The sequence below is a fragment of the Cyrtonyx montezumae genome, unplaced genomic scaffold (assembly GCF_038088225.1).
Source record: "Cyrtonyx montezumae isolate F1298 unplaced genomic scaffold, pur_monq_1.0 scaffold_12, whole genome shotgun sequence".
Taxonomy (NCBI): Eukaryota; Metazoa; Chordata; class Aves; order Galliformes; family Odontophoridae; genus Cyrtonyx; species Cyrtonyx montezumae.
The window spans coordinates 18,913,995-18,926,739 of NW_027071848.1; the positions used below are offsets into that span (position 1 = coordinate 18,913,995).

A 12,745-nucleotide genomic window follows, 5' to 3' on the forward strand; every position below is an offset into this window, starting at 1 on the left:
GGCAATTACACTGAGCTCTTACTTTATGTTCAGTTTCAAATTGTGATGTTGAACCAATAAAAATATCAAAGATGACAGAAAAGGATAGTGTTTGAAAAGGTCCTTGTCTGTTGCAATAAAGAGGAGTGAAATTACAAGGGGTGAATATCAACAAGTTAATACTAGTTGAACTCAGCTGTAACTACTAGAAACTCAGCTGTGCTACTCAGTTGTCAAAGAAGAGCTGCAGTCAGTTTTTTCTTTTTCTGTAATGAATAAGGAACTGTATGTATGTGTTAATTCCACAAGTACTAGCACACGTTTGCAGAGTATGTTTTAAGCTTCAAATGCAGTGTATTGAATTAAACAAGTGTGATGTTTATTTATTTATTTATTAATGTTTTCTTTTTCCAGAGCAATGACAATGAAGAACGCCTGCAGGTTGTAAAACTTCTAGCAAAAATGTTTGGGGCAAAGGATTCAGAGTTGGCATCTCAGAACAAACCCCTCTGGCAGTGCTACTTGGGGAGGTATGCTATATTAGTTCCCCTCCCAGGAGATGAATAACATTCAGTGAATTGTAATTCAGTATTTTTGAGCAGCCTCCTCTTCTTCCCCTCTCCCTGCCTTTTCTTTTCTCCTCTCAAATGATACACTTAACTGTGCACCCCTCTGCTGTGTCTGAAATCAGGCAGGTAATGTTTAGGAGGTTATATACATCCTCTGCGTTTTTCATTCTGCAGAGTGGACAATCACTAGTCATCACTTTTTAATTCTTTTTCTTTTTTTTTTTTGCAACTATCTATACTGCCATTGCCAATAGAAAGAAACAATTATTTTTATTTGCATTTCTTTACAAATGGCACTATTCAACGATGGACTCATTTTAAAACAGTATCAGTGATGTTTGCAGTATTGGATGTTACCAGATCTGTTTTAGATGAGGTTTTCATGTACATCATAGTGATAGGAGGATGGTTGGACTAGATGATCTTGTAGGTCCTTTCCAACCTAATGAACCTATGAACCTATGAATCATTTGTTTACTGACTTTAATTCTTGTATAATTTGATACTTTAAAAGAGGTATATCATATTTACAATTCAAAAAACAATCTTTTCTTTTTGAGGTATTCTGCCAGTTTGAAATAGGAAATAGGCCTGGAACTTGTAGTCAGAAAGAGGAATATCTACTGTGATGAAAATGTTTTTTGAGTAAATAAGGAAAAATTCTATTAATTATTACGAATGCAATAGTAATTTAGCATTCAGTCGTATCAAACACAGAATGTCCTCAGAGAAATGCTGCTTCTGAGAGCATAGGAGTCTTAACTGAGGGAAGGCTTTGTGCTTCTAAGTATGTAACAATTAAAACATTGCGTGTAGTTTAAAAATAACAGTTCAAATTGGATTCCAAATAAAATAATGCAATGTGTTGCAATATGAAACAATGTAATCATATATTTTTTTCATAGTTTATATTTCCAGCTAGTTATGGACTGCAGATGTGTATTTACTTTTTTCAAGGATTTTAATTAAGTTGCAATAGCTGTTACTAGAGAAACCATTCTTAAATATCTTCATTCAGAAAACATAACTAGCTTGTAGTAAAACAGACATGTCTTAAAACGTCTTTGTTTGATAAATAAGCATTTCTACAGAAAGTGTTCAAAAATTCCATTGTTTAAAACCAGACATTTTGATGGCCCAAAAATGCATTTTATTTTTCAGAAAAAGGTAGCCCTTATTATGTCAATAGTTTTGTTTGTGTCATTGCTTATATCAAACTTAAGCATGAGAAAATGCTGGTTTTCAGGCATCAAATTTAATTAGTCTTTCAAAAGCAAATTTTACTGAAGATGAAGTATAGATTGTTCTTAAAAGGAAATTGTACTAGATTGAATGTCCATTGATTTGTAATGAGGAGAAGAACGTAGCTGTTTTACAGCATTTTTCATGTGCTGATTCACAGTTCATGCTTAAGTAGCTGGAAGGTTAGAGAAATGATATTTAAAATGTAAAACATCTTTCAGTAAATAGCTGTTGTCTTGTGAGTTTTTCATGTGTACTAGGAGAGGATATTTCCCTTCCTCTTTAGAACTGGAATCAGTACATGGCCATGAGACTTTTTTCTTAAGTTAAGGAAGATGAAATGAATTCTGGGAAATTAGAGCTGTTCTATGTGTCTAACTGTGCATGGAAAGTGTAACAATCTTTTCAGGGATTACTGGAGATTGTGTAGAAATAAATGAGTAATGAGCGACTATCTTTTTATTATGATTTTTTTGTTGTTGTTGCCATTGTTCATGTTGTAATGTATTGTCTTGCTTCAAAATAGGTTTAATGATATCCATGTACCTATTCGTCTTGAATGTGTGAAATTTGCAAGTCACTGCCTTATGAACCATCCTGACCTAGCAAAAGACTTAACAGGTACCAGACTTATTATAACATTAAAATATAATTTTAAGTCTTGAGGAGAAGTCTGGAAGGTTAGTTGTAACAATAATGTTCTCTGATGTTGTGGAGGGTATAATTGAGGTTGGATTTCTTACTGGCAGAGTCCTTTACCTTCAGTGCTGCCTCTCAGATAAGGAAATCGTGCACAGACACCTTAACCCAAGGGAGAGTACCCTCCCTGTCTTGGAGTAGTAACATTCCCAACTTCTGTTGAAATTAAGCACCGTGGGATCAGTCAAAAGCAGCCTGGCCAACTAACTGGTCTTGGCATTTCTTAAGGTGCAGAGTGCAGACTTAAGTTCCACAAAGCAAAAATGTGTAAATATTATGTAGCCACTATCTAAAGCATCAAAACAGTCCTTGGAACTGTGACCACAGCCATTGGTTTCTGCTCCTTCATACCAAGCACAGCTGGTAATTCAAGATCTCTGTAGGAAGGAAGCAAGTGGCATGGATAGAAGCATTTAGTATTTGTCTCTCCATATGTCTTAATGAATAAAAGTGCAATTAAGGAGAATGGATTGCTTTTTTCAAAGTTTATGTGAAGACTGCATCTTCCCTTGGTCACTAAACTCCCATTTTGGAGGTAGTATGTTTGACCTGAGGAGGAAATTCAAGGGGCTGTTAAATGCATGGGATTTCCCTCCTGCCTGCTGAGCATTTGTCAGTTTAGACAAAACCATGCAAGCTTAAGTCACATCATAGTTATTGTATTGTTAAGCTCAGATTTCTCTTTCATGGCAATGGTAAAGATCAGAAGTGTATTTTGGAGGTATTTTTTCTTTCTTTTTCTTTTTTTTTAATATTGCTGAAAGACATTGTGCCCCCTCTAATGGTATCCTCTGAGAAATGTAATGTAGCTGCCCCTTTCCCTTCCCACAGTACTTATCACAGCCAAATTGTTCAAGAATTACTCTCACTCACTGGTGTTGTAGACTGTAATTGTGCAATGGCAGTCTTCTTCAATTGTTTTAGTTTGTTTTCATGTGGAACAATTTTTTCAAAAAGCTATTTTTTTTTAAATTTCATAACTTCAATTCCAAAGCTTTATTTCTTATGCGCTTTTTTTGCCACTTGTGCTGATTACCAGCAATGTTAAGGGTATTTCAGATGAGACTTGGGAATTATCATTTGTTGAGCAGTAATAAGGTGCAGTAACCTCAGATAATTTAGAGTAAACTTCGAATTTTCAGTGTTTCCTAATGCTGTTAATGTTTCATTGATGTTTGCTGTGTAGAGTGATCTTAATGCCTTCTGTGTGCACTTTCCTACCATGTGTGCTCATTCTAAGTTAACTTAGAATACATGCTTTCAAAGATAAATGAGGTTTGCCATCTGTTTTGTGCTTTTGTAAAATGATAAAAGTTCCTAAAACATTTGATACTTACCAGCAGAAATCTTCAAGTGTTTTTAGGAGATTAGTGGTAGTACCAAAAAAAGTAGGAATGTGCTGCAGTAATCTAGAAAAAATGCTTTAAGTTGAGTAAACAAGGATTTGTCTGAATCAACATCTAGCTCACTTGAGTGTGCTTTTTTGATCTGTCTTGGCTTACTATGCTTACATGATTCACACTGTGGAGTGTTCCTAGAGCATATGAACTAGATTCAATTTGGAAAGTATGCAAATTATATTCAGGAGTGCAAGTAATGTGTGCCCTAAGTTAACAGGCATATAGGAGTCTGCAGGAAGACAGTAACCTCTAGCATGAAGTAAGACTTTAAAGCACATATAGTGTGGTTATCAAGTTCCTAGCACTGTCTATTCAGCTTTAGAGATCCAATTCTCTTGGACTATAGTAGTTGCTAATCTAGATATAATAAATATTTAATATCCTAAGTAAATGAAAAGTTTATTACAGACATGCCAGTGAAGATCAAGGAAAAATCAGTAGTTTCTTACTGTCAGTGCTCTGAACTGTAGAAATCCATGGATTTCTGATTCTGTCAGTTGGATAGCCTCTAAAGAAATAGAAGTAGCTGAAGCTATGTACTTAAAATAAAGTACTTATTTTATTTTTATTTCTCCAGAATATCTTAAAGTAAGGTCACATGATCCTGAAGAGGCGATAAGGCATGATGTTATAGTATCCATAGTTACTGCTGCTAAAAAAGATCTTCTGCTTGTCAATGATCACCTGCTTAATTTTGTCAGAGAACGAACCCTGGACAAGCGGGTAAGACATTACTGCTGCCAATAGTGTCTTCCATTCTTTTGCATCTTGCTGTAATTGCTTTCTTTCTTAAAAGTAATGCTTCTAAAAATGCTGAACTAATTTTAAATTGTCTAGTAAAAACTCATATAAAGCAAAAATTTTTGAAGAAATGTATTTAATGAGGCATCTTTTGCCCCTGACTGAGCTGCACCATTTTTCATTGTGTTATATCATTATGATAGCTGTGTTTCAACATACAGTATCTTTTGATCATGCTACCAGTTGTCTGGTTTTCATAATTTTAGAATAAAATTAGACCCTTCTATAACATTGACGTATTTCATAAGAGATTTTGAGAGCGAATTTCAAAATGTATGGCTGATTACTGATGCAAATTATTTTGCCATTGGAGGTGGCTGGATTGCTTAATTTTAATTAATCATTGCAAGACTGTGAGTGTAGTAGCTTTCAAATGTCAACAGCCTTAAAATTTAGTTTAGCTTTGTCTGGTTATTTTATGGAACTTAGGAGATTTGCTGCTTGTGTTAAAGCAAGGTAAGCAAGGCTGTTAAAGGAAAATTTAAATTATCACTTGACTTTTTTTTCATTTGAAAACATGCTTTCCCCTGCAGCAGTCATAACACAATCTTAAGTATTCAGTACAGGTTTGTGAAAAAGGGTGCTGGCTCTAATTGCTAATAGTTCTAAATTCAAGGTGTACCTGTGTAGTAGTTACCTATGTTGATATATTTAGCATAATAGACATAGTGTAGTGTTTGTCCTAATGAAAAAATATTGTGCTTATTACTCAAACTTAAAAAAAAAAAAATTAAACTATTGTATTTGGAGGGAAAGTAGGAAATGCCTACCAGGAAGTTTTGCAGTTTTTTCAGGTTTGAATTTTAAACTGGCACTATTTCTTTTTCTCAAGTGGAGAGTAAGGAAAGAAGCTATGATGGGACTTGCACAGATATACAAGAAATATTCATTACAGTCAGAAGCAGGAAAAGAAGCTGCAAAACAGATATCATGGATCAAAGATAAACTTCTGCATATATATTATCAAAACAGTATTGATGACCGGTAAGTCAGTCTTCTGGAAGCTGGGATTTTTTTGGATAGGTGTGGTAACTTCTCAATTTGTTTTTCCTCTGAGCTTAAGCGTTGACAAGTTGCTCATTCTGTATGTTTTGAAAAAGTGCACAATCTTCTATAGCTGCAGTCAGATTTTCATAAAATCATAAAAAGGAAAGGACCTCAAAGTTCATTTAGTTCCTGCCCCCTTGCCATGGGCAAGGTAGCAAACCACTAGATCAGGCTGCCCAGCCTGGCCTTGAAGGCATCTGAGGATGCTCCATCCACCACTTCTTTGAGCAACCTGTTCCAGTGCCTCATCACCTTCAGAGTGAAGAATTTCTTCCTAACATCTAACCTAAATTTCCCCTCTTTCACTTTAAAGCTATTGGACCTTTCCTGGTCAGTGTTTGGCAGCATAAAAACCTGAGCCCCCTCCTGCTTATAAGTTCCCTTCAAGTACTGAAGGGACACATTGAAGTATCCCCAGAGTCTTCTCAATGCTAAATAAGACCAGCACCTTTTATCATCTTCCTGGCTCCACTCTGCATGCACAGTGGGAACCAGTTTGGGAGCTAGTCTGCCTTGACCAATCAACGTGATCTTGTTGGCTCTAGAGATGGATCTTTTGGTCTTCATAGCATAACCAAATTCAAATAACATTATAAACCCAGACAAGCCTTTCTAAAAAATTGTACTCTCAAGAAATGTTACCTGCAAAATTTGCAGTTACTTCCTTCATACCATGAAAATAGGAGCAATTGTCTTGAACATAAGATCCTCATTCACAGTTTAAGAAAATTTCAAGATCTTTTAAAACTATCTGAACTTGGATTTTGACCACCTGATTCCATTTGAAGACTCATGTAAGCTTGCGCATAAGGATGAGGATTTTGTTCTCATTTCTGGACTAAATGTACATGATTGCAACATGGGTGTGTTTTTTTTCTTGCAGTCTTTCTTGGAAACTGGCAGACCCAGACTTTGTTTCTCCTGTTTCTGAATAAGCATGTTCCATGTTATAGCAGGAACTTTCATTAATTTCCATGGGAATATACTTGGAATTTCACTATGGAAGCAACAGAAATAGGATAACTCTTCCCTTGAGGAAGGGGCCAGAGAGCAATAGGGGAAAAGCCAAATTCTTCTGACTAGTATCTCAGTTCTTCTGGGCTTTGTGATAATGTCTAATAATCAAAATGATTTTTATTTCTCTTAAGCCCTCTATATTGAATCAATTCAAGAACTGAATCTTATACTAATCCTTTAGGCTGATAATTGAGACACCCTTTGATTTTTGTGTAAATTAATGTAACTGATTTTGATAATGTCATCTCCTAAACGTTCTTCTGCTAACATCAGTATTATGACTTCCTTAGCTATCTTATTGTTTAGGTGATGCTGAGTTTTACTGAAATTTAAATGACTTCACCCTTGGGCTTTTGGGTCTTTAAATGCCAGAACTTATTTATAGAAAATTTCTGAATGAACTTGTTAACAATTTAAGGTCAATTTCTTGCTTTCAGATTACTTGTTGAACGCATCTTTGCTCAGTACATGGTCCCTCACAACTTGGAAACAAATGAGCGAATGAAATGTTTGTATTACCTTTATGCAACACTGGATTCAAATGCTGTGAAGTACGTGCTATTTTTTACTTAATGCAATATAATTTTTAATACAGTTGTTATTGCAAATTAGTTCTAAATGGTTATGACTTGCCTCAGCCAGTGTACAAAAGCAGTTCACAATTAGTATCGCTACGTTCCATTTACTGTATGCTCCTTCAAATGAGAGTCTGAAAAAATGGATAGGGTAGTTTTTAAGGTGTAGTACATTTTAACCATAGGCAGCTTGAAAAAATAGTGCCAAAGGGCCGCCAAGAAGCTTGTGTGCATGTTACTCCTTTTATATCTGAAAGGAGATAACATAGATCAGTATCACTGACCAGCAGTAGATCTTATCTGACAACACTGGGATTAATATGTTCCTCATTTTAGTAGTCAAGATGATTTAAGCATGAGAAGGGATTACTTGCTTGTGTCTTCTCCTTCAGTATGCATTTTTCTTACAATTGTGTTTGCCTTTTCCAACTTAAAGTAGGTATGTGTATGTGTATTAGAGTAATGACAGTTTTGCTGCTGTAATGTTTGCTGTTTGATTGAATTTCCTTATTTTTACTTCATTTTTCATTTAGTAGTACCCAGTTGCCTGATAATCAAATGTGTTTTTTCACATACGGGAGATTGTCATAGAATGTCTTAAAAACAACCACAGAATTCAGAACTAGGTGTTTGAGTGCCCTGCATTTGTCACATAATGTATTCAAAAGATACTACGATGCTAAATTAAAAACAGAATATTAAGAAGTTACTGTTGTAGTAATCTCTGGTATGGGCTAAACAAAATATGGAACAGGATTTTTTTCAGCACTTATTATTTCAGGCATCAAATCACTTCTGAATTCTACAGTTTTAATATGTTGCAGGGTGTATTTTAAAGCTGTGGTATATTCACTTAGTTAAATGAGGCTGACTTTTACTTTTGGATTCTAGATGTTTTTAAACTCAAATGATTATTTATCTATTTATTTATTTATTTTTTAAGATGGCTTATTTTTCCTGGGAAGTGTGCTAACTTTCAGTTTTGTAGACTCTAATGTATCCCTTTCAAGTCTAATCATGCCTATTTTCACAATCTAGACATTTAGTAGGTGTTTTCTGGGAATTGTTTTGATGATAAAAATCTTAAATATTTGCTTTAGCCTGCTGCTTCGAATGTCTTTAGAAGAATGATATGGAGCTTGTACAGATAAGTTCTTTACAAGACAAATATCACTTATTGCCCACTTTTAAAGACATTGTAGCTAAGTGTTGGAAAAAGTCATTCTTTTTTCAAAGCCATTCTTCGTTCCAGTATAATACGGTCAGGTAAATTTTCTGTATAATTCTGTTAGGAAACATTTATGGTTTGCTCACACGTTGATAAAGTTTTGGGTGACAAGCACTCTCCTGAGTCTGTCACTGAGAAAAGCATGAAGGCTCCTGTTAGACAGTTATGGTATTTATTGAGTGGAAGACCTCTCTCTGTTTTGTTTTTTCTCTTCGATCTTCTTTTATTTTTGCTTCTACTTTTTTTCTTTTTTAGAGCGTTGAATGAAATGTGGAAATGTCAGAATCTGCTACGACATCAAGTAAAAGATCTGGTTGACCTAATAAAACAACCTAAAGTAAGTTCTGTTTGTCTTTATCCCACAGTGAATATGTGTTACTTAAAACAATAACCTGTTTTTAATTACATTAATGCCAGTGTTTCCAAAGATCATTTTTAATGACAGAAGTTATTTAGATTCTGTTAGACTACACTTGGACTAAGAAACATGCATGCATTATGTCAGCAAGAGTGAAGAGAGATGTTTTTAAGAAATTCTTGAAAATTTTGCCCAAGATTTGTTGCTAAAATACCTGCTCCCAGTATTTGAATTACGTCTTGCCAGAACTGTTCTGGTTCCTGAAAGAGAGGAAGAAGAAGACATGATTTTTAACTACCGACTGGAGCAATTAAGAAACCATATCTAAACATTCTGATATCTTATATATTTTATCCCAATATGTTGTTTATCTTCTCTTTTGGAATCTTCTTAAGTGTTATGTTGGAAATGTTAGATTACAATGGAAATCTTTGTTTAAAAGTTTGTTCAGTAGGAGAAAATAAACTCCTAAAAGGTTTACAATATTCTCAAGGTAAAAATTTAGATTTATTTTAGTTGTATGTACACAATCTCATATGAAAAAAAAAGTTACGATGGAATTCTGGGACTGATTTAGAATGGGAGTACAGCAACTTTTGCCATTAATTTTTTTTAATTTTAGGACTTTTTAAAATAAAATTTAAAATATCAAAGTGTTGTTATGCTCTTAGAATCTTAGAATCTTTTATGCTCTTAGAATCTTAGAACTTAGAATCTTTTAGAAGGTAACTTAATGATACATACATTATTCACTTTGTTCTAATTTCCATCTTTATTGGTTAGAACAACTTAATTGTTGACTTTTCTCCACGTGGCAAGTGTAGGTATTGCGAGAGCTCTGAGATACACTGGGGTAGGATAAGATGCAGTATAAAAAAATGGCCAGTGGGAAATTCTGAGTAGATAGCAATGAGGAAAAAAAAGTAAGACACTAAGGGTGATAAAATATGGGAACAGTTTGTCCAGAGAGGCTGTGAAATCTTCATCCTTGTAAATACTTAAAACACAGCAAAATGAAGCCTGGAGCAAAACCTAATCCAAGTTGGCCTTGCTTTGAGAAGACAGTTCAACCAGGTGACCTGCAGTTGTCCCTTCCAACCTAAATTATTCTGTGATTATGGATCTTTGAATTTTCCAGTCCACTGTTTTGCCCCCCATCTTAGAAAATCCCTTTGACATCAAGTGAAATTCTTCAGAGTTTTTCCTTCCCTACACCCCTAAGGCTTTTTTCTTTTATTGCCCACTGTAGGCTTTCCCCCGTGCAAGCTCTGTTGTTTAACAAGCACGATTGAGGAGACTGAAAGTGTTATGATCAACAGAAATGGGAAGTTTCCTAGCCTTTCCTATTCTATGACAGAACAGACTTCAGTCCTGTCTTTAAGCAGAGATACTTTTCTGAAGAACAAAGGCATAAATCAGACTGCTTCTAATTTTCTCCTCTAAAAATAATACAGTTAAATTTACTTCTTCACATTTGGGAAAAGTGGGTGAATACTGTTTTGTCCGTATTAGAATTATCAACTTTGTTTGCTGGAGATATGTTGCTGTTCTTATGCTTCTGTATCATGAATGCAAGGATGTATAGATAACATGCCACAGTAGATCTCCTAAGAAGAAATGTTTCTTTGTCATCAATCTGTCATTATTCAGTGGGGTCATACACTAGAAGTTAAAAGAGTCTTTCTGACTCATGCTGTCTCGTATTTGGATGAAGGATCTGTATTTTGCGTGATTTAAAGGCTGTTTTAATGAGAGCTTCAACCAGTAGTGCTAGAAGACCGACTCAGTACTGGAAGATTGAACGATCAAAGGAACTCCACATTAAAGGGTGGTGGGTTTTTTTGTTTTCTGATTTTCAAGAGGAGCACATTATAGAGATTCTGTATCAGGAGAAATCTGTAAGCAGGAATTATTTCTAGGGTTCTGCCTGCCATCATCTATTTCTGGTCTGAATGTGCCAGTTTAGCTCTGCGATGGAAAAGCCCCTAAAGCAACAGCATTCTTCTGACTCTTAAAAGTGATGGAAAGTTCTCTACAAACATTTAATGCCTGGAAGGGTGTCCATGTCATAAGACAAAGATAATATTCACCGGTAACACTGCTGATCTTAATCTCACACTTCTGATACACTTCAATCTTTCCAACATTGACACGGTTCTCAAACATTACAAGAGTTACTACAGATTACCTGATCATTTATTATTATTTTCTACAGCAGCGCTGGAATTCAAATGCCAGTGTTCTTTGTAGTACCTAGTTTTTTGCAGAACGAAATTTCCTCTGAAAATTTATAAGATAATTTTCCTGAAAATAGACACTTCCAAGTGTTAGCCAAAGTTATTATAATAAATAGTAGCTGTGTTACCTGCAAAGCTGATTGGCTTATTTGAGCCCTGTTTGAAATCTCTATCTGAATTTCACTAAGAAAATAGAAATTGGATCTGACTTTCACCTCTGTCTTGATGGTTTTAGCCTCTGCTCTATGATAACGTTGAGTCTGACATAAGAAAATGTTAGTGTCTTGCAACACCACAGCTTACTGATGACATGAACCTGATGAAAAGAGCCACCAATGATCTTCATTTACTTCATTTTAACTGCTTTGATATGAAGAATGTTTTCTAGTCTAAGGAGAGACTCCTTTCTGAGTTGATCTGTCTTTGTTGCCTGATTGTAATTTTTAGGCTTGTCTGTTACAAAGTAAGTTCTCTGAAAGACCACTCTAGCAGTGGTGGTGGCTAAGCACCATTCTTTTTAACATAAAAGATGAAACATGATTCTTTTCAGTGAAAGATATTAAAGAGTGGCTGTGTTTCCATTAAAATGATACTCCTCTGAGAGCAATTTAAATGTATCTATCAAGGGCTAGAACTTACCTATATTTATGAATAATTCTGCAGGTTCAGTAAGCTGTGCCACTAAGAATGCTCTTTAAGAAGTCACTGGACAAAAGAGTGGTTTTCTTTATGGTTTGGAAGCTGATGTGCTCTAGGCACCTTTGCTATAAGCTTGAATTTCCATTCAGACTCCAGTTTTTATCCTTCCTGTTAAGATTTCAGAATCACTTGAAAACACTTATTCCACAGCAATGAAATATTTCAGTTTGTTTGTGGTTGCTAATTCCATTTTCAAGCAGAAAAATATTTAAAAATTTTACTTACTGTGTTTTTCTTTTGTGACTTGCAGACAGATGCCAGCAGTAAAGCTATATTCTCAAAAGTGATGGTAATAACAAGTAAGTCAATTGAAGTATTTGCTGTAAGCAGAATTATGTACAGTACAAAGTAGTCTTAAAGCTTATCACTTGACATTTTGGCTACATTTCTAAATGTTGTAGATTAATTCTACGTGTAGATCGCATAGTGTTATTATGTCCTTTAGCATTTATTATGTGTTACCCGGTGTTGATTAACCTACTAGATTACATATTGACTTATTTGCTTTTGAGATGTGAATATTGTGCTGTGAGAATGAAAAAGAGTTTGAGTTCTGATAGTCAGGGAAGCACTTTAAGATGAAAAAAATTTTTGTATAATTCAAACTGTTTGTGGGAAATGGGGGAGAAGGCAGGAGAACAAAAGAAGCAATGCTTTTTTCCTCCCTGGCTTGCTGTGCCAATAATGTTACAACCAGTAATAAAAAGTTAATTGACAATTGTCAAATTTTTGTTTTAAAACAAAGAACAGTCAAAAGCTAACTGCTCTTTTGGCCAAACAAACAAATAAATAAATAAGGCAGTCCGAGCCATGTTACTTTGTTGGCCATGTCCAAAATCCTTTTTTCTTTGTAAATACAAAAGCTGATCAGTTTATAGTAGTTCTAATTGTTAT

The 12,745-nt window shown here is 34.8% G+C and overlaps 1 protein-coding gene across 3 annotated transcripts in view; it reads left to right on the plus strand.

The window, feature by feature from the left end:
* The window catches only part of PDS5B (PDS5 cohesin associated factor B), a 94,503-nt gene that overhangs the window by 45,360 nt on the left and 36,398 nt on the right, over positions 1–12,745 (plus strand). For all 3 annotated transcript variants that reach the window (XM_065730207.1, XM_065730205.1, XM_065730206.1), the window contains exons 9-15: positions 394–509; positions 2,317–2,411; positions 4,467–4,612; positions 5,523–5,674; positions 7,192–7,305; positions 8,813–8,894; positions 12,102–12,150. In XM_065730207.1, coding sequence (XP_065586279.1) covers positions 394–509; positions 2,317–2,411; positions 4,467–4,612; positions 5,523–5,674; positions 7,192–7,305; positions 8,813–8,894; positions 12,102–12,150 — 754 coding nt within the window. The remainder of the gene's footprint in view (positions 1–393; positions 510–2,316; positions 2,412–4,466; positions 4,613–5,522; positions 5,675–7,191; positions 7,306–8,812; positions 8,895–12,101; positions 12,151–12,745) is intronic.